This window comes from Quercus suber, unplaced genomic scaffold (assembly GCF_002906115.3).
Source record: "Quercus suber isolate HL8 unplaced genomic scaffold, Cork oak 2.0 scaffold_28, whole genome shotgun sequence".
Taxonomy (NCBI): Eukaryota; Viridiplantae; Streptophyta; class Magnoliopsida; order Fagales; family Fagaceae; genus Quercus; species Quercus suber.
This window is the reverse complement of record NW_027069493.1, coordinates 1,294,223-1,319,772: the sequence shown is the minus strand read 5'-3', so window position 1 is coordinate 1,319,772 and position 25,550 is coordinate 1,294,223. Positions and strand designations below refer to the sequence as shown.

Here is a 25,550-nt window from a genome sequence, read left to right as displayed (position 1 = left end):
CTTTACTAAGATGTGTTACAATTCAAAATTAATGTATATTTCCCTTTATCTCTATTTTTACTTTTCATTATTTCAGTGCTGTGTATGTGCTATACTCAATTTTCTTTACTAAATTTGCTGTGAAAAAAATGTTTTTTTTTTTAACTTATATTGACATTGACTTGACTTAATTTCGATTCAATTTATTTTCCATTTTTATAATTATTCAATCTTTGCTGTGAAGTGTCATAGTCATTGGGTTTTTTCCCCCATTAATTTACATGTAAGGGTTTGCTGTGGCTTGAGCCACATTGTCTAAGGAAGTTAAAACACTTTAGTGAGAGTTCTGTTTTTGTTTATGTGTCCGTAGGTATGTTTTATTCTTTTGTTGATTTATTAATTATTTCCCTTGATGTGCTATATCATAATAGGTTGTTGGTGGTTGCTTTTTCATCATGATTAGAAGGTGAATATAGAAATTACCCTTATCAATACCTGTTGTGTCTTCGTCATTATCACAAGATGTAGATAGGCTTTTTTTTTTTTTTTTCCAAACCTCATCTTGCTTAACAAACCTTATATTCATCTGTTTGTACCACATATATTTATCTATTGATTTTTTATGTATATAATTTTTTTGTTAAGTTGTTCTATACAACTATTTTAGAATTGTTATGAAATATTGTTTCCGTAATTAAAGTTTAACAGTTTAATGTTGGTTTATTTTAACAATTAGTTAAATTATACAACATGCCCCAGAAGAATTTTAATGTATTTTATTGTCTTCTAATAAGTAAAATGACCCCGCGCATTACGCGGGTTAAACGCTAGTTATAATAATAGCACTGTATGGCCAAATGTGCTATTTTTATTTAAGCAATTTTTTATTCACACTATTGCATTAGTACATTACTCTCTCTCTCTCTTTCTCTCTCTCTCTGAACAAAAAAGAAAGAATAAAAAAATAATTAAAATGAATATTTGAATAAAGTGGTTGAAGAATAGAAGATCTAATATATGGTGTATTGTAAAATGATGTGTCAAAATAGATAAAATAGCTTTTTAATTTGTCAAAATAGCATTTCTTTTAGAAATCCTTATGCTCTAAGTAAGTTGTCTCTTTTTAAGTAAAATAAAATAAATAAATAGATGAGTTTGAAATGAGTTTGGATTCATTAAATATGTACAAATTTGAAATTAAATTGCTAAAATTTAGTAAAATTTGAAACGAGTTTGAGATCTATATAATTTTTTTTAATAAATTTAGATTTAAAATATATAGTTTCAACCCAAATATATGAATTGAAGTGCACTGAAACGGACCGAATAGGATCCAAATGCACTGAAATGGACCGATTTGGCCCAAAATGGACCGAATTGAATAAAAGGACCGAATAAGCAAAAATAGACAGAAGGGGACCGAACGTCAAACGACGAGGTGTTTTCCATTAGACGCACTAGAAAGTAGAAACTCCTTAAAAAAAAAAAGGGAACCATTTTCTCTTCCTACTTACAAATGGCGGAAAATCCAAAGGAAATGGAGAATCCAGAGGAAGTGAAGCTCCACTGTGCGTTCTTGGCAGATTTTGGGGCTATTCATCAGGAACTTATGGATCAAGAAGCCAAAACGGCGCAAGCTGAAGCCGCAGCTGTTGAGATGGCACAGACATTGAAGCTTGAACTTGTTTTGCCTATTACCAACATGCAGGAAGCTAAGGCACTCTCAAAGCTCCATGAGGAGTACGAATTTAAGGGTTCTGTGGAGCTCCTCCACCAGGGTCTTTCCATGGCTGAGAGGAGAGAATTATTGGAGGTCGCTAAAGCATACATGCTCAAACTCAGTAACTGAAAAAAAAAATAAAAAATGGTATGGTTTTGAAGTTAATACTGTGATATAAATGTTGTCATTTTGTTGGATTTTTAAGTGACTGAGTTTTTCCCAATGGCAATATTGTTATGGAGACCAATGTGTAACTGTTCTTGGTGTTGTGTTTCTGTATAACATGGTGTACTTGTTCATATGCTTGTGTGCCTTGTTTAAGATAAAGATGTAAAATGTTATTGTGGATCCTTGGGATTCTCTACTTGGAATAGTGAGCTACATGTTAATTATGGATTCTGGTTTAGATGGTGGATTTGATCATTTCACCATGTAATTTTAACTCTCCCCCTCACGTGTGGAATCAAATTCCTTTTTAATGGGTAAGGCCCAACATATGGTATTTTGAATAGGAGGTAGAATAGAGGCGACAAGGATCAAATTTTGGACTTCTTACTTTGTTAAACTACCAATTATCTTAAATAGTGGATTTAATCATTTGTTCACATAATTCTAACAATATCATTCATGTTGTCTTTACGGATTTATAGAACTTGGATTAAGTTGATGCCATTTCATGTTGTCGGCACATTTAGCCATTAAAAGTTTGTCATGTCTAATGTGGTGCTTGTGTTGATAATTCTCATATTGGTTTGGTTAGGTGGCTTAAAATTCTGATTTTAGTTTTTTTGTATGGTTTTATATGACTCATTTATAATTTGTTGAGTTTTAGTACTTTGTCTTTTAGATCTTAGAAATTTGACTTATGTTAAATGACTTGTTTATTATTGATTTTTCCCCCTTGGTGCTGTAGGTGGAAAATATTGGAGCAACTTTCACTTGGAGTTTGGAAATGGAAGCTCTTTTGTATGTACTTTCGCTTGTAATACTGATGTTCAATGATCTGGAGATATCTTTGCTATTTTAGGTAAACTATGGATGTTAGCTATTTTGTCTACTGCTTTACTGTTGTTATTTTGTTTGACCGTAGTTATTATTTTCATTCTTTAATTTAGGTGATACGATTTGCACATTAATTTTTTGGTCAAAAGTTGAGTTAATGAAGTTGTACATAGAGTTTTTCAATGCTTTATCTGGGATTTGTTGGGTATTGGATCTTATAAACAGTGAAAACAAGGCTGACTAGTTCTTTCTTTGCTGAGAGTGCTATTGTTGGTTCTGTTGAAAGTTGCATATGATAGAATATTGGGAACTATTGAGGAGTTGAGAACTCTTTACTACTTATGAAGTGATCTCTATTGGTGGCCTGTCTTTTAGCTGTCTATGCATCTGGAAAGAATATGGAGGCTTTGTCATGCCTTCTGCATGAATGAAGGCTTTAGAAATTTCGACTATGACTGGCCAGATAGCGGCTATGCTTATAGGAAAAGGACTGGTCAAGTCTTGCAACTTTGCAATTGAGTTTAAATCATCTTTTCCTCTTATAAAATATGTCCGGCTTTCCCTTTTTCCAATATGGTTTATTCTAGCCCTATTAATATCCTATGTTTTTGAACTATCATTTTCAATTATATCCCACAATAATTTTGGTTAGAATCTTAATGATACCACTGCCACTAACCACTAACTGCTTTGAATCCCCCAATTAGGCTGATTTTGCTCACCTACATCATAAGCAGTGGCTGCAGTGCCCTGAATAGAAGACTTGTATATATAACTTCTCATTCTTAGGTTTCACATTTTGCCTTGCTTTTGTAGACCTTGTTTACTCAATTATGATTATAAAAGTTTGCAACGTCTCAGCAACAAGGTGCATCAACCATCAATAATCAGTATTGGTATAGAAATTGTCTTCTAATCTCATAGTGGTGGCAGTTGCCTTTTGTTGTTGCTGTTGTTGTTGTCGCTGTTGTCCTTGTTTCTCTTTCTTTGTCCAGGTCAAAAAATTTTCAGCTTTTCTGTGGGATATAACATTGAGTTTGTAACAGTTAATTGTCCTTGTCTCTGGTGCTCTAGTGCTCAGGTTATGAGTAATCCATTAATTGCATGAAGCAAATTAGTGTTTATTTTGTTGCCTAGAAGAGAGACATGCTGCCAAGCTGCAATAATAATTGAGTTCTCCTTCTGCCTTGCAATGTCTCCTCAGTGAATGAAGGGTTTTAGTTGAAAATATGGCTTATACACCTAAGATGAAAGTGAGAAGCATATATCCTTCAAAGGATTGTCATAGTCCTTAGGAGTCAGGAATGAGAACCAGGCTGTTGACACAGTTCAAGTTACTCCTACTTGCAAAATTGACATTTTGTTTTTGGCAAGCGAATGTAAAAGAGAAGAACACACCACTAGGAGTCAGCAAAAAGAACCAAGAGGTGTTAACAAGCCTACTTGCAAAGTTAGGGGTTACAAAGTTTGCATCAATAGGAATTTTCTGGGCAGCCCATTAACAAAGTGTTTTAGTTGAAAATATGGCTTATACACCTAAGATGAAAGTGAGAAGCATATATCCTTCAAAGGATTGTCATAGTCCTTAGGAGTCAGGAATGAGAACCAGGCTGTTGACACAGTTCAAGTTACTCCTACTTGCAAAATTGACATTTTGTTTTTGGCAAGCGAATGTAAAAGAGAAGAACACACCACTAGGAGTCAGCAAAAAGAACCAAGAGGTGTTAACAAGCCTACTTGCAAAGTTAGGGGTTACAAAGTTTGCATCAATAGGAATTTTCTGGGCAGCCCATTAACAAAGCTTGGAAGAGAGGCTCAGATGTCCATGATAATGTACATATTTCTAGAGATTGGACCAGATTAGGATCATCTTCTATTTTAATGGATTCATTTCATGGTTTTGAATAAATATTATAAATCTAAAGGTGTATCTAGTGTCATGTAATTTATGTTATTTAAAATGACATGGCATGCTGTATACTATCAAATCTTTAAAATAAATTCTAGTAAGATAAGTTTTCAAAAAGAAAATTTTACCTTGCAAACTCCACACCATCAATTCATGAAAAATTAACACCATGTTAAATTAGCTACAAAGAAGGAGCTACTTTATCAAATTGCCACAAACAAGAGTAAATAGGTAACAAGTATGAGCAATTACCTTGTAGTCATATATGAGAAAGTCTAGGTACATAACAAAATGCTACAACATGTTTGCCAAAAGTTATAATGGGTCCCGGTTTAGTATTTTATTGTTCTATTTTGACCTATGACGAACCAACACTTCAGTTGTTGTGTTCTTAGAACAACTCGCTATATAGGATCAACTTTGTCCCATTTCTCAAGTTAATTACCAAATAAGAGCCATCTCCACCTCTGCTCCAATTCTGCCCCCTTCTCTTTGCCAATCAATTCAAGCCCTTGCTTAATCACACAACAATTATTGTTGTTGTTATTCCCGGCTTTCCCAATAGACTACGCCTTCAGTGGGGCCCCAAATTTTCATCATCTGATCATTTTTGGCATATATTTTTCTCAGTGATATATATAATATAGAGATCATCGATGGTCTATTAATCGTTTTGTTATATTACAAGCTAAATGTATACAATCTAAATCAGTAATTGACTTCAATTTGAAAGGTTAAATAACAGTTCCAAGTAAAAAATAAAAAATAAAAAACGCAATTAATGTTAAATTAAAATGGAGATAATTGTCAGCATTAGCTATTGCAATTCATATTGCCCATCATTAAGTAGTTACAATGAAAACAGTAAAAAGACAATCATCACATTTAACAATTAGTTTGTACTCTCTCTCTCTCTCTCTCTCTCTCTCTCTCTCTCTCTCTCTCTATATATATATATATATATCAACTGGTACCTAGCAAACAACACCACTTAAGCTAATATTAATGACAATGATTAAAGTATAAGTAATTCAGCTCCTTGAGGTAGATTTTTCTTGAGTTGGTTGCAACATACACATACATACCTTCAAAGAAAGATAGATATGGCAATGTACTTTAATACTAACATTTTCCTTTCGACTTTCTTTGCCATTACTGTAATTCTATTCTCTAGTAACAACAACAATATGGTTGTTGGCCTAGGTGGCTGGCAAGATTTGAAATATAAAAGTGTTGTTTTCGTTAATTAGAATGTGCCAAAGATAAACCTATTATTAGTTGCAAATCCTGCTAGTCACCTTGATAACCTTTGTCAACAACCATATTGTCGCTGTTACCAAAAAACAGAATCACAATAATCCATGGCAAAGAAAGCTAAAAGGAAAATGTTAGTATTGAAGTACATTGTCACATCTATCTCTCTTTGAATGTATGCATGTGTGTGTTGGTTTTGTCAATTGGGGTCAATAGGGTGGTGATAAGAGGTGGTTTTTATAGGGGTTTGGTTGGATGTAACTATCACTTGGGTAAATTGGTGGTTGATAGGTTGCATGATGGAGTTCTTGTTTAATAACTTGTTAAAATTGTCATGATTTATGTTGTACATGATGAGTTGTCAATAGTTTTGTTGGATGTAACTATTGCATGGATTAATTGGTGGTTGCCGTTGGTAGGTTGCATATTGGAGTTCTTGTTTGATAACTTGTTAAAACTGTCATGATTTATGCTGTATATGATGAGTCATTAAATTATTGGTGTGAGTCTGGTTAAGTTGGACTAGGGTTCTTGCTAGTTTATGATTTTATGAGACTAAGAAATATTAGACAAATTAGGATGACTGTTTATTATGGTTGCTTCCGGAATTTTTATTGTAAGCCATGATGATTAAAATGGCTAATTAGCTGCCTATTAATTAATATATTTTAACACGACTAATGTACGTATAAAAATCCGCACATGAAAATATGATCATTTGCTATTATTTTTATGATTTTATGTGTAATTGTGTCAAATCTGTCACTTTGAAATTTTCTGTATTAATGGTGATTAAAAATCTGTAGTAAGTCATATATGTTGATTGCGGAGGGTTAAAATACTCATGGGACTTAAATTTAGAATCAAGTTTTACAGCAACTGAGTTTTTATTATAAGAACAATGAATTTTATTTTAAGATCTCAAACCTGTCAATACAGACTCTAGTTTACAGACTTGTGGAAATTTAATAAGTTATAGAGAATTTATCTCTAGCTGAAAGCTTTATGATATATGCTAAACTTATACGAGTATGTCCCTGTCAAATAGAGTGATAATTGGACAATGGTTAATGGGTCAAATAACATTAATAGGAAATCTGACCTGCAGGGAAACTAATTTACAGTAAATAACCCAAAATGAAGAAGCTTTAGATAATTAATTTATTCTAGAAGTAGCAAGATTGGTTTAAGTTGGAATTATGTATGCTTCATAAATGCCATACACCTCTATATTAATAGAAATCCATCATTTTTTCTTACTATTCACAATCGATCATCTCAGAATTTTAACACAAAAGTCGTGTTTTTGAACTTTTTTGTGATTTTGAGTAGATATAGAACAATGACATGTATATACTTTCACAACATGTATGCACTGTCACAATCAAGATACAAAATCCTAAGCTCAACATTTTTTTTAAAAAAAATTTCAAGCAAAATGGAGGCATGCATATACTGTCACATTCAAGATACAAAATCTTAAGCTCAACATAATTATTTAGTATTTATTTATTTATTTTCAAGTAAAATGGAGAGATTTCACAAGGTTTTTTTTTTTCCCCCATAAATATTTGCCCAATCAACTCAATATGTATAAGGGGGCATGCTAAGATCAACATCAAACTAGCAAACCACACATTCCCAACAATGCCTATTTCACCGTATATGTTCAATCGCTTTAATGTCTCACTTGATTACAGGTTTATCTTGCTAAGCTCAGTTGTACTAGGTTAAGGTGCATTAATATTCTACTATTTAATTTTTTTTCATAATAAGTTAAATCCTACATAAATATATAAATAGAACCCAGCATTCACAAGCAACCTATGAACTAATTATTGTGGATTTCAGTTAACTCAACTGGTAAAGTCTCTGATAGTTGAATAAGAGATTTGGGGTTCAATATTCGCCTATACCAAAAACCAATTAGTGTTTTAGTTTAATAATAAAGAGTTATCATCAAGAGCAGACATTATAGGTTGAAATTCTCCAAAAAAAAAAATTATTGATACCTATATGCACTGTAGCTTTGACTCATTAACATTCTTTATCATGTACATCAATTAACAAGTAACTTTTAAACAGTTAATATCCTTGAACATGTACCCTTATGTAGTAGTTTAACAAGACCCCTCTAACCTTTCACTTAATTAGAACCAACCACAGAAAAAATGTGTGCCTGAGCCCATTTGGTACATGTTTTTAAACACATGTTTTCAATTTTTAAACAATATTATACGTATTTTCACACTTTTTTACCCACATGTATTTCAAAAAAAATACAAATAACATTACTAGAATAACGTTACCAAACAGCCCCAATTCTCGACCCACCAACTAGTGCTTAAACATGATGTGTTCATGAGGCTTATAGTTAACGCCTTTGAGTTGAAATGATGCTCCTGCCTCCCCGGCTGTTGTTCACTAAATAAGTAAATGTAATTTGTAAAATTTTAATTTTATATTTTACCGACTCAAAAACCTACTTTATTTATTTTAACACTTTACTTCACAATATACCATACATAAAAAGTTCTATTTTTTTTTATTACTTTATTTAAAATAATATAAAATAATTCATTAAAATAATAATAAAAATCTCCACAAACACCAAAAGCAATTAGCCGCTTCATCTAAGGAGTATAAAAATATTTTTTTGTTATAAGTTTTGAGCTACAATAAACTGCCATCTATGGCAATCTACCATAGCTTATTTGCCAAAATGTTTAGGAATAGTAACATTGTTGTAATGTGTTTTTTTGTGGAATGAGTTGCTAAAATTTGAGTTTTTAGCTTTAAAGAGCTTTAGTGTGTGCTTGGCAAAAATTATTTTTGCCAACTTATTTTACTATTCAGCTTATTTTTGCAACTATTCATGAGCTCTACCACACTTTTTGGTATTATTCATAGGTCTTATTGTACTATTTCAGCTAACTTTTACCTTTATCTAAAGTACTTTTAGCAAAAAGTTTTCAGTTTTAGCAAAATAAGTGGATTCCAAACATACCCAATTGTGAATGCTCAGCTTCTTGTTTAGTGTCCCATTAAAGCATACCAATGTCTAAGGTAAAACAACTTTTACCTTTATCTAAAGTACTTTTAGCAAAAAGTTTTCAGTTTTAACAAAATAAGTGGATTCCAAACAAACTCAATTGTGAATGCTCAGCTCCTTGTTTAGTGTCCCATTAAAGCATACCAATGTCTAATTATTCCTTTGAGATTGATACAAAGTTCAAAGTCTGTAAATAGTAAACAATTTGAAGGTAAAGCTTTATGGAAGTGCCAATTTTGTTTAGTGAAATTGAATTTAAACACACGTAGAGATCATGATGAGATCAAAACTTCAGCTCCAATTTTACACTAACTGATATGACAATGGAGTATGATTCTTTATTTGGGTTGTAAGTAAGAGACATTTTCACTGTTTAAATCAAATGAAACCTTGAAGAGGTTTGAGAATTTTAATGAAGCTAAGCATTCATTGCCCCCATATAGATTTCACGTGGATTTTTAATTTTATTAGTACCGGTAACTAACTAGCTTGTTCATGAATATGCATGGAATACATTTACGAATAAATGTATATTAAAGTTTTACCAATTATATATATATATATATATAATATATATATATATATATAAATACTTGTATATTTGAAAATATAAAATAGCTACTAATAAAATGAATATAATTTTATTTGAAGCAAATGAAAAATCATTTAAATTGTTATCCATGAAATTCTCAATTATAGTTTGTCCAACCACTATTTTTATAATAATAATAAATAATCATCATCATCATCATCATCATTGAAATGAATCAATGATTGTGATTTTTTTTAAAAGGTTTATTAATTTTATTCTATGGTTTTCTCACTTATTAACTCATTTATCACAACAAATTAAGAAAATTAAATTGTACCCCTCGATCTTTGTAGTGTAGTAAATAGCTACACCAAAATTAAAAAAATTGAATGGGACACATGGCGTAAAATTAGACTCCAATTTGAGATATAATTGGATTTTCTCACAATTATATATATATATATATGATATGCTTACATATTCAATTAATTTATATCTCTTGCTATAAGCTTTGGACCTTTATCAAACTCTTTCATTGGTTTTCAGGCATGTAACATGTATAAGGCTTTTAACAATTTTTGTGCATAGGATCTAGAAGAGAAAAAGTTTGAGTTAGAGGTTAGTATAGCTAGAAGGCAAATTAACTCATGCAATCAAAACTTCCAAAGAGCTAAATTTACATCAAGTGAATTGCAATGATGTATCTCCTAACAGCATGTTCTATTTACTTCATTTCAAGTTTGTATCTCTTTGTGTACAGTTATATAAGAAAATCAATGTAGAGAATGGGCCCCATAACTTGAATTTTCTTTTTCTTTTTTTGTAATAAAAAAGGTGGTTTCGATTAGACTTATCGACTCCACGCTACGTATGGCAATAAGTAATACCACGTGTACTATACGGGCCTTGCTGGAGCTATCGCTCGAACCATTCCTCTCTAGGTGCAAGAACAAAAACTCCTATCATCAAGCACACCCCGTGTGGTCCATAACTCCAATTTTCACACCTAGTTTTAATTAAAAATATATATTGTAGGCAATGTATATATTACAATTGTGATTTTGATATGTCTAGAACTTTATCATGTTCTATGTGAGTTTACTAGAATGTCCCCCCCCCCCCCCCACACACACACAAAAAATCCTAAATTTGCATTATTTGGTTTCTTTCTCCAATGCTGTTGAGCGTAATTCGGTAATTGTGTTCCTTTTCTTAAGAATTCTATATATTGTGAGCTCCGTGGGCTTTGTTTAGTGTCCAATAAAAGGAACAGTATCCATTTTCTCCTTTGAAGTTGATACAAGTTGAAGATTTGAAATTACAAAGCGGGTGGAAGTGCCAATTTGTTTATTGAACTGAAATCAAACACATGCAGAGATCTTGGTTTTCCTCATTTTAAAAGCATCACCATGTGGTTAGGCTTAACAACAACTAAGTTCTCTTAAACCAAGCTTCATGAATGTTATTATCAATTTCTTCCCCTTAGAAATTCTCTTATTCCAGTGGGTTCATTATACCAAAATCCCCATAGGAAAAACTAGATTCCAAGGCAAGAAGAAACCATGAAAAAACATTGAATGGCTTTGATTTGACTCACCAAGTTGCTAAGAAGTATACCATAGACATGGATTGAGATCAGATGCAATATTTACTGCACCTGATGCGATAACAATGAAGGGGTTGGGATTAAAAATTAGAAAAAGAAACTTTCTATCTCAACCATTAAATAAAGAAATATAAAAAAGAAGCAAAAAGTTAAAGTTTAAAAGTTAAAAATGTAAAAAAAAATTTGTCAAGGAAAATGGATAATTGCACTGTGCAATTGCATGATCTCAATCCTATAGACACATAGAAACGTTCCAATTCAAAACCAAAAGCTTACAAAAACTTGCAATCCTTATCAGCTAAATTTAACGGGCCTTCAAGAAATTTTCCTAATGGACCAACTAAAAAAAAGCTCACTAAAGCCCATTGTGTATTACCCATTCTTACACTATGGCCCAAGGCCTTCAATAGTTCAGCCTATTACTATTTAATGATTTATTAATTCTTTGGGTTCGATAAAGTATTTACTCTATAGTGTATGAGCCCATATCAGGAGCCATAACAATTCCAAAAAGTTGATAAAAATGGGCTAGTAGTGACGGCCCAATAAGAAAAACACAAAAGGAAGAATTGTTGGCTATCTCATACTCAATCTCAGTGGACCTAAAGCCCAAGCATGAGATGTGCAAATCAGTGCGGTGATTTCGTTGGGCTCCGGCTCCCTAGCTGTTGTAAAATTTTAATTTTGGCATCTGTCTTGTCAGTTAGCTCCATGAATTTTGTATAGTGTTCCATAAAAGCATAACAATGTCTAATTCTTCCTTTGATATTGATACAAGTTCAAAGTTTGTAAATAGTAAACAGTTTGAAGGTAAATCTTTATGGAAGTGCCAATTTTTTTTTAGTGAATTGAATTTCAACACAGGTAGATATCATAATGAGATCAAAATGCTTTCAGCTCCAATTTTACACCAATTGATATGACAATAGCATGATTCTTTATTTGGGTTGTAACTTGTAAGTAAGAGACATTTATTTACACTGTTTTTATCAAATGAAATCTTGAAGAGGTTTTAGAATTTTAATGAAGCTAAGCATTCATTGCCCCTAAAACAGATTTTACGTGGATTTGTAATAAACAATTGGAGATTTCTAACTTCTAAACTATATAATATTTAAATCAAACGAACGTGTTAGATCCAAATATAAGAAGATAATTAAATCACTGTGTTAATGTTGTGGGTCGGGTCTTTATTGGTAAAATCTGGGTTTTCAAAGTTTTACTCAAAAAATTGGTCTATTTATTTATTTTATAAATATATTTAATCTAGGGCCTAGGCAGGGTCAGTTAAGAGGCCCCTCTGTAGTATGGGCCTGATCTCTTTAGAAAGGTTGATGGGTTCTATTGCAGCTCACAGGGACAGGTTAGACATATGGGTTGGGTCTATAGCCTTGACCCAACTTATAGGAAAACTAACTTTCACTAGTTTGAGAAAGAAAGATAGAAAAAAGAGAAATGAAAGGTTTGAAGCCCAGTAACCATCCCAAGTATCTTATATATACATCAAAGAGGAGTACTATGTCATTTACTTATTTACTAAATGTATAATGTAGGATAGTTAACTTTACTAGACATTTGGACTATCTTCTATAATTTGGCATTTCAATCTATATATCATTGCATGTTATTAATGTATTAATTTGATAGGTTGGTTTGTCCACTTCTTTATTTAGTACTAAATGTTCTAGACATATATAAACAAGTTGATAAAACTGCCTAACAAGTTGTTACACAAAATTATTACCTCAAATTTTATTGCAACACCTCGTATTAACTATTGCAATGACTCTAATGTTATTGCAACGATTTTTTTCGTTGCAATAAACTTTTTTTTTTTTTTTTTTTTTTTTTTTTAACTGTTAATTAGTTCAAAACCACTGCTTGAATTTTATTGGAAAAGAGCAGCGGAATTATTTTATTCCTTCTATAATGATTTAAGCCACTTTTGACAACTTGTCTGTCTCACACTTTGTCAGTCAGTGGCGACAATGAAATGCATAACAAGTGTGATATGACATAACACTACGTTTTAAAATATTCTCATCTGTCAACCAAATTAAAAGGTTTATGGTCTCTACCATATAAATAAATACGTATGTGAAAGCGATCGAATTGAATAATAATATTCTGAAGTTTTACTATTTTAGCACATAAAAAAATGCATGCGCAAAGATGCAAGATATAGTGGCAATGCAAAATTATTACCCCAATGGCCAAGTTGAGTGAAGCTAATGAAGTGGCACTGGCAAGTCTTAGCCTGTAAGTCTTATTTGGGAGCACATGTAGAATCATGGGTGCACATTGTTCCGTTCCTCTTAATTTGCACTGGCTAATGGACGTATTGCTACTGAACTTTGCTGCCAAGGAACAATTGTACTGTCCCCTTCCATTGATCAGCAAGCTCTGCATGGGAATTGGATTCAATAAAAAGGAAAATAATGCATAATAAAAGTTATTTATATTCTATAAGTCTGATAAAAGAATCCTAAACCTATATAATGATCTTTTATGACTTTAACGGGGTGATATAAAATATATCCAATACATGATAAATTTTCTCAAATTTAACTCACTCTCAATAACAATATAATAAAATACAATCAATGCACAGTTAAATCAACAGATAAAAGGCAATTTATGTATAATTAATTGAAGGGTACATACATTAAATTAAAGAAGAAGATACTTTTAATAATGAGAAATGTTAACGAGTGCACTTAGGGCACTGGTTAATGATTCATTTAAAGAAAATTTTTATGGGAAATGAAAAAAAAAATTAATATTTTGACAGATTTTTTCATTTCCCATAAAAGTGATATCAAAATTTTTCTAAAATGAATTATTAACCAGTGCTCTAAGGGTACTCGTTAACATTTTCCTTTACAGGATAATAATTCATTAGCTTACATATGATCAGATTCATTATGATAATGTATGTCTTTTTTAGATATATGTATATAGTTTGATTTTTTTTAAATACATAAAAATATTATTTAACAGATCATTAAATGCATCTTAACTAGGGAGAGAAAATGAGTTATCATTCTTGGTGGTGTTTTATGAAATCTTGTACAAAACCAATTTTCACTAAAAATAGAACATCAAAATAGTTTCTGGGTGAAATGTATGTAGTGGCGGCTTGATGTATTTGGGGGTCAAAGGCGAAAATTGATTATCTTGTTTTAGATATAAAATTACTACTAATTAACATGAATGAAATTTTATAAACAGAAAAAATTTGACAAAATTTTTCATACTTGTTGATATGGTAGATTAATAATGATAAGTAAAAGAGTGGTGTTAGTGGTAGACTTGGATGAAAACTAGTAAAAGTTTGCTAACTAAATTCTTATTATTATTCTTATTTTTTTTTAGAAATGCAACATTCACAATATTTTTTTACAACAAATCATAGGTTTTAAATTGCTTTTTGTTTTCTATTTGAAAATATCACTATAATTATTTTTTTGTCATTAATAACATGCTGTAACAATCTATTACTTAGCATTAGTTGTAAAAATGTTGTGAAAAATATTGTAGATGTTGCATTTTTCTCTTTTTATTTTTATTTTTTTTAATCTAGTAAAAACAATATTATTTTATTTATTGATTATAAATAATCCCTATTGATTAAAATTTGGAAGCCTTTTTTTTTACTTTGGGACTTAGGCGACCGTATCTCTTGCTCCACCATTCAGCCGCCTAAATGTATGCATTGTGGTAACATCTTTCGTAAAAAAAGAGACTTGTATGAAAGTTTTAGAAAAAAAAATAATATCAGCCATAACAGATTCATAAACAAGTTTTACCTGGGATTCACCAACCCAACGAAATGGGTTGGTGAAGAGGCCAATCTCTTGGTCATGAGTATTTTTGTGCCACCAGTCACTCAACAATAGATTGAGCTCACCATCATAATAGAATGGCTCTTTCTCTCCTTCTGCCAAGTCCACTATCAGAGACCCATACAACCCTGCTGATCTCTGCATGCCCAAGTGCCCATGGTAAAAGTATGTTCCTGGCTGCATGCACCAATATAATTTATAAATAAATTGAACATCATACTTTATTTCCAATCCAAGAGAGCAAACAAAACAGAAGTAGAATACGTTTTTACCTTATCAACTTTAAACCTATAAGTATAGGTCTCTCCAGGGTTGATAGCACACTGTGAAATGGAAGCAGTTCCATCTGCCCAAGGTGTTCCAGTCTGAAAACAAGAATTAATATATTCAGATAAATAAATAGCTATAGCCTTAATCCCATACTTCATGCTTTTAACAAAGTAGTGTATTATGATTGATATATAATAAAAATGAACAAAAGTGATACTGCTCTAATTACAACTCTGTTAGCTCATATATCGTGAAAAGAATTATGAAATTTGTTGTGTACGTAAAATTGTGAAGAAAGTGAGAGCAAAACCTGTCTGATTCCATGCCAGTGAATTACAACACCTTCAGTGGAGAGTTTGTTAGTGAGTTCAACATTAATGGTATCTCCAACTTTTGCCCGGATCGTCGGACCGGGAAATTGGCCATTGATTGCCATCACAATATTCTCTATGCAATCCGGAGACCAATACTTATACTCCACTTCCCATTTGAAGTGCCTGGTTTTGGCTCCCAAAGATAACTGTATACAAGGTAACAAAATGACACAAATAACAATAGCCCTCACATATCTATAAATTGGGTCAATCGTTAAACCACAAGTTGTACCCATTTTCTGCTAGAGGGGTGCTAAAAAAGATTTTAGTGATTGAAGAAGAAGGAAAATATACTTTAAAAGCAAGCAAAGTCAAGCTATGGCTAGTGGAAGGTTGTGTGGGTGATGAAACTCTTCGTAGTTTTGAAAGGTAGAGGTTTGTTTTGGACAAGGACGATTGCAGTATTGGTTCGATATATATATGCATATATATAGGAATCAGCATAAGACTAATAATCTTACAGTGCCGAATTTGGGGTAGAGAGGAGAGAATTAGGGGGAGAAAGGAGAGAAATGACCTTGCAGACCATTTTTTTTCAGGTTTTGAAGAAAAAAAGGGCCAGTTGAAAATTATTATTGACTTCCTTTATTTAGCATGACTAAAGATAAAATTGTTTTCTATTTAAAGTTTTCTAGAAAACAATTTCATTATACACCAGGTTAAATAAGATAGTTTTCCAACTCATTCTAAGGTTGCTACTAAATAAAAGGAAATGAGATAATTATTTTTTAAAATTCTTTATGAAAAATGATTCTAATTGAGTTGTAGAATTCCTCGACAGTTATTCATTTTCCATAGAATAAACTATTTCTTATTTTATATTTTAATTTAGTAAAAAGGGAATACATTTGTAAATTTTAGTAACCTTGATTAAAAAAGTATCAAGTAAAATTTAAATAATTTTCAAACATATTATATGAGTTAAACAAAAAAAAAAAAGTTAAAATGAAAAAATATTTATTTTACTGATAAATTATTCTATGAATTTCAAATATGACATAATTACATAAACAAACAAATAATGTCAAAATTTAGGAAAAATATTGTGGGGGAGTTTTTTTTGCTCTAAGAAAACTTAGGAGTACTCATTTTAGGCAATTTTAGGCTCTTGTCCCACGTTGGAAGAGTTTCCTTCCTCCTAACACTTTATAAGGTATGAACCAATAGCATTAGAGTACCACTGGCATTGAGAGAAGAATAATTACAATAAAATCATACAATAAAAAACTCTAAATATATGAATTATAATAAAAGCTAAAAAAATTATTTATTTTATTAATATATACTAATTGACACATTCTAATGTTTACAATGGAGATGTTCAAAGTTTAGATCTACCATCTTAGGTTGTCATAACTATTGATTCAATTCTATGGTTTATTGTTACTATGGGCAAAAGAAAAAATGCCGAATTTCCTCTCTCCTCTTAATGCCCTCTCCTTTCTAGCCTAAATTTGGCACTGACAGATAAAAATGTTGGGAAAAAGCCAAACTCTATTCAAAATTTTGAGTTAAAAAGTGATACTTGGTATAAATTTTGTTAGGGCATTTTTGGTACATTAATGTGGATTATGATAAGAATGATAATCTTTATTGCTAGGAATAAATGTGTTATAATGGAATAACTAAATATATTCATGAGTTTGGTTGTGAGTTGTAACATTAGAATAAAACTTAAGATCTATTTTATGAAATTTCTTACTTATATAATTATATTTACTAAAAAAATAATATGAGTTACTTTTTGAAGATTCTTTATTTCAATAATTGTAACGTGAATATGAAAATTTTATTTATTTGAAAATATGTTAATGTTAGAAATTATTACAGATACTAAGGAATAATTATTACAACATTTTTAGAGAGAAATATTTATTTCTTATTTTAAAGAATAATTATTCATAAAAAATGACTATTCCTTATAATAAAAATATAACTAAATTACTGAATAGTTAAACCATAGAAATGTTAAGTTTTATGGAGTCTAGTTGTGTTTGATTCGGATTATGACCCGACCTAAAATAATGTTGTTACGGTTTTTAATGGGAGATTTTCTGAGGCTTAGTCCATGGAGTGTAGGATATAAAAACTGTTGTTTTTGGAGATTAGGGTTTTATGTTGTTTTTTTAGAGAGAAAACTGTACTACAGCATTTTGTATTTTTCCCAGAGAATAGTGAAATTCCTGTAATTTCATGGACGTAGGCAATTTGTCGAATCTCATAAATATTGTCTTGTGTGTGATTATTTTTCTTTAGAATATATTTTTCTCTATTTTTGCATTTCACTGATCTGGGAATTTCGTACATATTCCAATCAAGAAATAGTTATTACATTACGATGTCTATTACAGTCTACCAAACATGCTTCTAATATTATTCCTCACTATTGCATTTGGTAGAGTTTGGTTTATTAAATATTTTTTTTGTAGTGTGACGATACTGTTATAGCTAGAAAGATCTGGAGATTTAAAAGTTGTATATAATAAATATGGGGGCTAACTTTTATTTTGAAGTCATCCAAAGAATTTAATAATTTTTCATTGGATGAATATTTTGGAAATCTATTGTCAGATTATGTTGTTTTCTTAGTCCCTTTCTACTTACAAAAATGTCAATATGATTAAAGATCAGTAACTATTACATCAATAAAATGTCCAAATTCAAATTGTTTGTATTTTAAAAAGATACAAACATATGAGTAAAGGAATAGATAGTAAAGTACATATGATTGATATAAATTTTGATACATGAATTTTATGTATGGGAAGAGTATATAATGCAATGTTTATACTGTGAAAGATAATAATCTAATTTATAGTTATTGAAAGGTGCAACTGTAACTTGGACCTGTCTATCATATATAAGCTACTATTGTATATGTTCATGCCAGGTACCAAAAAAAAAAAAAAAAAAAAAAAAAAAAAAACCTTAACTTTGAATATCAAAACGCAAATGTGAAAACGCTGTATCCAAACTGGACTTTAGATTAGACTAGAGTAAAATTTTTATCTTGTATTAAAAAAAAAAAAACTAATAAATAATAAACAAAAGTATTCGAAGCAACAAGAATTAAAGTTTACTTAACAACAATAATTAATAACTTTATTATAGTACTTTATAGTAAGGATTTCCAAGATTTAATCCTAGAAATAATAATTAATATTTTAATAAGGAAATCACATGTTTTCACAATATTCATCTCCTAGCTACCTAAGATTTATCTTCTAAGAGAACTTTGTGTTGACTTGAAAAATTCTACTTCGGATCATGGGTTATGACTTATGAGTAAAGGTCTATCTTATATTATCCTAATAATCAAACAAATTATATGTGTGTGATAAGGACAACTCAAATTATTTTTGATCCAAATTCCAATCACATTGACTTAGATTTTGTTAACTGAGATCAACCATTGATCAATCAAACAACACTCACACTCTACAATTTAATTCAATCCAGGATATCAAATGGGAAGCTACACCTACATTAGGGATTTGAACCTGAATTAATATATCTGCATAATGGGTTGCATAGAAAGTTTCCAATCATTTGATTTGCCCATGTAAGAATCATACTCAATGTAAGATATTTAATGACTTTGTGAGCATTATCTTTGATTTAGCCTTAGGGATCGATGCTTTTATGGTGGCCGGGACATTCATGAGTCATTTTCTTAGAATTTTGGTCTCTTCATTTCCTTCGTGTTTATTTTTAATTTCATGTTCTCTGTGAGGCCAACGAAGCAGCACATCATCTTGCTAGCTAGTTGGGCCTTCTCGATCTTATAAACAAAGTTGGAACCATCACCATCTCCTCTATTCCTTCTCATGTGTTAAGCACTTTTTTTTTTTTGGTCAAAAGGAAAAAGCATTAGATTAATTAGCCATAAAAGGCGAATTAGTGGCTGAAAGCCTTAGTGAATACAGACCATGAGCGTCAGAGTCACTATTACATCTAAAATAACAAAATCAGCTGCTAAGGAACATGATCCTGTGTGTAAAGCACTTGATGAATATGGGAACGGTTCCTCTTTTTTAGTATTTTAATATAATTATTATAATTTTTCAGGAAATATATATATATATATATATATATGAGGTGCAATGTCCTAAGCAAAGGATATTTGCATGGCTATGAGGCATCTATTCTTGGCATCTAGTAAAGCAAAAGGTTCATTTTTCTTTTTTGATGGAACAAAAGGGTCACTTGTGTGTATCTTTATATTCAACTTTTTATTAATCTTATACTATTCGATCGAAATACTATTGGAAGGTTCTCAAAAATATACCATTGGATTATTCGTTATTTTTATTTTGTATACATACATTCAGATTCTTGTCAGTCCAATTTTATTAATTATTTCATCCATAAAATTATTACTCAAAATTATATATATAATTTATGTATATAAAAAAAAAAAACTAAAAAACAAAGTCCTATATATAATTTAGGCAAAAATACAATCTATACTCTATAAGTTTGTGATTGTTAGTTTAGTCTACTAAATTTAAATTTTGTTATTTTTGTCCATTAAATTTGACAATTTTGTCATTTTGTTCATTTCTGTTTGGAAGATGCTATTAACTTATTTAAAATGTCATTTCATATTTGTAACATTAAGGGTACGTTTGGTACACTGAATGGAAATTATGACTGGAATTGTAATCTTTATTACTAGTAATAAAGTGTGTTGTAATGTAATAACTAAACATATTCATTAGTTTGGTTGTGAGTTATAACATTAGAATGAAACTTAACATTTATTTTAGGAAATATCTTACTTATACAATTATATCTCTTTAAAAATTATTATTTTTAAATTTAAGAAAGATATGTGTTATTTTTTATGATTTTTTATTTTTATAATTGTTAGATGTATATGGAAAGTTTATTTATTTGAAAATATATTAAATTTTGAAATTATTGTACTTACTAAGGAATAACTAATACCACCTTTTAAAGAGGAATAATTATTCATTATTTTGAAGAATAGCTATTCATAAGGAATGATTATTCCTTGTAATAAAATCACAACCAAATTAAAGAATAACTAAACCAAAGAAATAACTATTACATTACAACACTTATTACATTCTACCAAACATGCCCTAAAATAATGGTTTTAAAATAGTGTCTTTTTAGGAGAGTTAATGACGTTTTTCAAATAGCAATGAATAGAAAGATTAGAATGACAATTGACAACGTTATTAAAGTTAACGGACTAAAATAACAAAATTTAAACATTTTTTATAATGAAATTTAGACTTATATGGTAAATTAAAATGGAAATCACCAAACTTATAGGGTGTAAATTGTATTAATTTTTTCCTGTAATTTAAAATAAATAAATAAATAAAACATAAAATATTTGATAGATAGGAAGGTTATTGATCTCTAATTGTGATGATTTTCTCAATCATAGATGGTATAAAGAAACAAGTAATCTCAAGGTAGATTTCCCAAAAAAAAATCTAATACAAAATTAATAAATGACATTACATTAGCAAAAATTACATCTACTATAACAAAAAATGGGTAGAGGGGGGGATTTGAGTTAGCGTCATTCACTTGGGTGTGACCATAGTGACACTCTACCCATTGGACTCGGGATTGTGGGAGTAAAAAATCCGGATGAGCCATAGTTGTGTACGCAGCCCCCATCAAGAATGCTAGTGTGCATGAGTCAAGAGCATAAGGTAAGAGAGTATGATTACATTTAGAATTCTCAATCATAGATGGTATGAACTTAATTGTTTATATGTCGATGAAGTCTTATCCACTTTCATCAATAACATTGTGATTATATTTAGGCTATTTGGCCTTTTTTTCCCTTCGGCCTATCATGCTTTTCATGATCCTATCATGTTTTTCTCATAAAAGAAAAAAAGTTCAACAAGAGAGTCCATCCCCATTTTGGGCCTCCTTAGAGGGAGCAATTCCCCAAAAAAAAGAAAAAAGAAAAAGAAAAGATACTTCGTACTAAAATTTGTGTAACTCAATTGGTTGGTAGAGATATCCAGTCACAATTTTGGACCTGCAGCCAGTCAACCAGATAACCCACCTATGTGCTATTTTTCACTTGACCCAAAAATTTAAGGATTTTAGTTAATGGGCCTTAGACAAGGCTTAAATGGGCCCAAGCCAGGCCTGGAGACTCCTTGTCGAAAAAGGAAAAGACTTCTTGGTAAGTCTTCTTCTTCTTCTTCTTCTTCTTCAGGTAAAAACACTACTCTTCTCTTCTTATTTTCATTGATGTGCCTCTTCTTTCATTAATCAGTAATCACCCGTGTATATATCTTCGAGACCTTTGCACCTTTAGGCAGCCAGTGGCGGCTCCAGAAATTTTGTTTAGGGAGTTCATTAAAAAATTTTAATAAAAAAAGAACTTGAATATATCGAGTTACTGACAAAAAAAAAAAAAAATAAAATAATAATAATACATGAAGTTTTACAATTTCCTTCTACAAGTATTCAAATTTTGAATTGTTATATGATAGTTCATTATAAGTATCTATTGCCAATGTGAGTAGCTATGAGCCTATAATCATTTTATTTTGTTAAGTTTATCTAACATTTTTTTATTTTTATGCAGTTTTTATTATCTATTTGTTATTGTTTTTATAAAAATATTTTAAACTAAATGACTAAACTAAACTCATTGGCTTTGTATTAATTATTGACGCACACAACTACACTCATTTATATATAAAATTATACACTAGGGTTTACTTAACCAATCAAATGCTTGGACTATCACTAACTTTATATTTTTTTTTTTCTTGAATTTCACTAACTTTATAACAAAAAATTATTATAACATGATAACAATATACACACATGTAACAAACCATATCTATTTCCTAATTATTAAATTATATATATTTATATTATAATGTACACACAAATATCCACACACATCATAATTCACACAAATAATATTATAATAAAAAGTAATGCACACAATTAATATTAGACACATTCACACACATAATATAAATTTATAAAAAATAGTGACACTTACAATTCACAAACACTTACATTTTATTCTTAGAGTTATAAATACTTGTAATAAGGGTGTGTAAAATTTAAGTTAGTGTGCGCAAATATATTTTTAAGAAAAAAATTATAGTATTAAACTAAAAAAAATATTTTTTACATATAAATTTGTGTGTGCGTGTGTCCCTGAGAATAGTGTAGAGCCGCCCATGTGGGTAGCGCATGCATTAAAATTTTATTTTTATTTTTATTTTTTCCATGCAACGTATATATAATGTACGTATATTGAGTAGTACTAATTAACATAATGTCCGTGGTTCTCTCTCTCTCTCTCGCCAGACTCTTCTTCAAGCCCTAAGCAATTTATTCTGGCTTCGTCTAATGAATTTTTATGAATGTAAATTCCTTTTGTACTTTCTATTCCCGTTTTGAATTATCTGTTGGTGTATGTGTGTTTAACCCTGTATTTATCTCATGAAAGAGCATTATTTTTTGTTTTAAATAACTAATTGTAGTTTAGTCACTGTCATAAATGAGCTAGCTAGAATATGGTGCCTAATATAACATGCATGTTCTGTTTGGTTTATTCCATTGAAAGTTCAAGACCTATTTATGATTAGAAAACCAACTTTTTTCTTTGGTTTGCATTGAATGTTTGAAACCCATCTAAGTAAAAGAAAAGGACTTAATTCATTGCCCATGTGCTCTGTAACATAAGATACCATAATTTGAGTTTTAAGTTCATCAGGAAAATTGTTCATAATGATTAGAAATTATTCTTCCTTGATGTGTAAATTAATATTCTTCTTTTGAGCAGGATTACATAATTAACTTTCGTACTTGTTGTGTCCACCAATGGCTCCACCTCTAGTCTCCTGGTCTGACCTCCCAGAAGACCTGCTGGAGCTAATTCTCAAGCAAGTAATGGACATTGCTGATCTTTACCAATGTCGCAACACTTGTCATTTATGGCGGTCTATTGCAAAGAAACTATTAGCATTGTCACCTCCACGGCTACTTAGTAAAAGAAACCTCTACAATAATAAAAACCATAACCGTATAAAGTTATTGGACCATTTCACCGGCAATTCCACTTTTTTTGAAACTCCCAAGTTCAAGAGTCATGATGGCTGTACATATGTCCGCAACCATGTCCACTCCTCGCGTGGTTGGCTAGTAATACATTACACCAAATCATCCAGCTCTCCAAATCAATGTATCTATCTCTATAACCCATTGTCAAGAATGGGGTTTTGGCTCTCAATTTTCCTTCGTGATCATTGTAACAATCCATATAGCTTACCAATCCAGCCAGAAAATGTGGTTTTTCCACCAATCAAGTTATATTTATCATAGAAAAAACCAACAAGTATTAAGTTGCATTATTTTCAATCTTGGTCTTGGAATTTATGCTGCGTGGGAGAGGAAGTTTTGGAGGCCAGGAGACAAGAAGCGGATACCCATCCTTCGTTCCGGCTTCTGTATTAATAGTATCATACACTACAAGGATGAATTTTATGGAATTGATCCTTACCCTCACCACAGCTATGTTAATGGAGAAATAGAACAATTCTTTGTGCAATTGGCGTTCATGAGTTCCTTCCCTGGTGTCAAAAGAATTCCCACTAAAATCAATAGACCACAGTATATGTCAACAAACGATGCCTCTCAGTTTCTGGTGGAATCATTGTGTGGGAACTTCTTGTTGGTTTGTAAAAATTGGATACATATTGATAGAATCTGGAGGCTCGAGGTGTACAAATTGGATTGGGAGATGAGTGAATGGGAGAAGATCACAAGTTTAGGGGATCAAGCAATTTTCTTAGAAGAAGATTCTATCTGCATACAAGCTAGTGCCTCTACAAAATACAAACAGAATTGCATCTATTTCATGGGTAGGGAATTGAGACACCTAGTTGCACTATATGACATGGGAAATCAGACTGTGTCTCGGCCTCCTTTTCCTCTCCCTGATTTTGATTGGAGATACACCAGTTGGTTTAGACCAGAAATATAATCAAATGTCATTCGAAGACATACACCTCAGCGCAAGATTCTTCTTCAAGCCTTGAGCAATTTATTCCCTCGTTTATTCTTGCTTCTAATGATTTTTTTTAATGTTAATTCCTTTGTACTTTCTAATCCCGTCCTGAGATATCTGTTGGTGTGTGTAAAAACCCTGTATTTTTATCTCAAAAATGAGCTGGAAAACATTATTTGTTGCTAACTTAGTAGATAATAATTGTAGTTTTAGCCACTGTCAATCTGTCATGTTCACCTGCTACTGGCTATGACCAGGGAAAGAAAACCAGTTTGTTATGATCACTATGGGGGCTATGTAACATGTTCCGTTTCGTTTATTGCATTGAAAGTTCAAAACCTATGTAAGATAAGGAAACCAATTTTTTGTTTGGTTTGCAATTTGCATTGAAAGTTTGAAACCAATCTAAGGATAAATAAAAAGAAAAGGGCTTAATTCATTGCCCACATGCACTGTAACATAAGATACCATAATTTGAGTTTTTGTTCAGGAAAGTTGTGCTTAATGATTAGAAATTATTCTTCCACGATGTGTACGAAGGGAAAATTCACGGTTCGCAGCACCTATAAAATTGCTTTGGCTGAGTCCATGAATAGCTGTGTGGGAGAACCTTCTAATAGTGATAAAAACACAAATTTTTGGAGAACAATTTTGGGTTTGAATATGCTAAATAAGCTCAAGTCTTTTGCATGGAGAGTGCCGAAATATAAAAGCAAATCTGTGCCATCAGGGGGTTATTAACAATAATGTTTATAAAGCTTGTGGATTGGGTATAGAATCTAGTGAGCATCTGATTTGGGAATGTGAAAAAGCTCGTGAGGTGTCAGTCAGTGTGTCCAGCTTCCCATCCCATGGGATGAGCTTGGGCTTCAAAACCTGTTGGGGGGCAAGGTCTCCCCTCCTGTAGCCAATAAAGAACAAAAAAAGTGAGCTTACGCGCCTTAGAATGAAGGATGAAGTTCATTCTACT

The 25,550-nt window shown here is 31.1% G+C and overlaps 3 protein-coding genes across 3 annotated transcripts; 2 read left to right on the top strand and 1 right to left on the bottom strand.

The window, feature by feature from the left end:
• Nucleotides 1-1,462: 1,462 nt before the first annotated feature.
• Nucleotides 1,463-3,302, top strand: LOC136066067 (uncharacterized). Its single transcript, XM_065769936.1, has 2 exons — nucleotides 1,463-1,846; nucleotides 2,613-3,302. The coding sequence occupies exon 1, from the start codon at nucleotides 1,496-1,498 to the stop codon at nucleotides 1,826-1,828; it is 333 nt and encodes a 110-aa protein (XP_065626008.1). The 5' UTR covers nucleotides 1,463-1,495; the 3' UTR covers nucleotides 1,829-1,846; nucleotides 2,613-3,302.
• A 9,610-nt stretch (nucleotides 3,303-12,912) lies between these two features.
• LOC136065821 (L-ascorbate oxidase-like) lies at nucleotides 12,913-16,078 on the bottom strand. Its single transcript, XM_065769539.1, has 4 exons — nucleotides 15,480-16,078; nucleotides 15,172-15,264; nucleotides 14,864-15,076; nucleotides 12,913-13,457 (listed from the first exon to the last, which is right to left on the bottom strand). The coding sequence occupies exons 1-4, from the start codon at nucleotides 15,777-15,779 to the stop codon at nucleotides 13,095-13,097; spliced, it is 969 nt and encodes a 322-aa protein (XP_065625611.1). The 5' UTR covers nucleotides 15,780-16,078; the 3' UTR covers nucleotides 12,913-13,094.
• Nucleotides 16,079-23,394: 7,316 nt separating this feature from the next.
• On the top strand, nucleotides 23,395-24,556 carry LOC136066201 (putative F-box protein At5g66830). The gene is made up of 2 exons (XM_065770115.1): nucleotides 23,395-23,671; nucleotides 23,838-24,556. The coding sequence occupies exons 1-2, from the start codon at nucleotides 23,395-23,397 to the stop codon at nucleotides 24,554-24,556; spliced, it is 996 nt and encodes a 331-aa protein (XP_065626187.1).
• The last annotated feature ends 994 nt before the right edge of the window (nucleotides 24,557-25,550 follow it).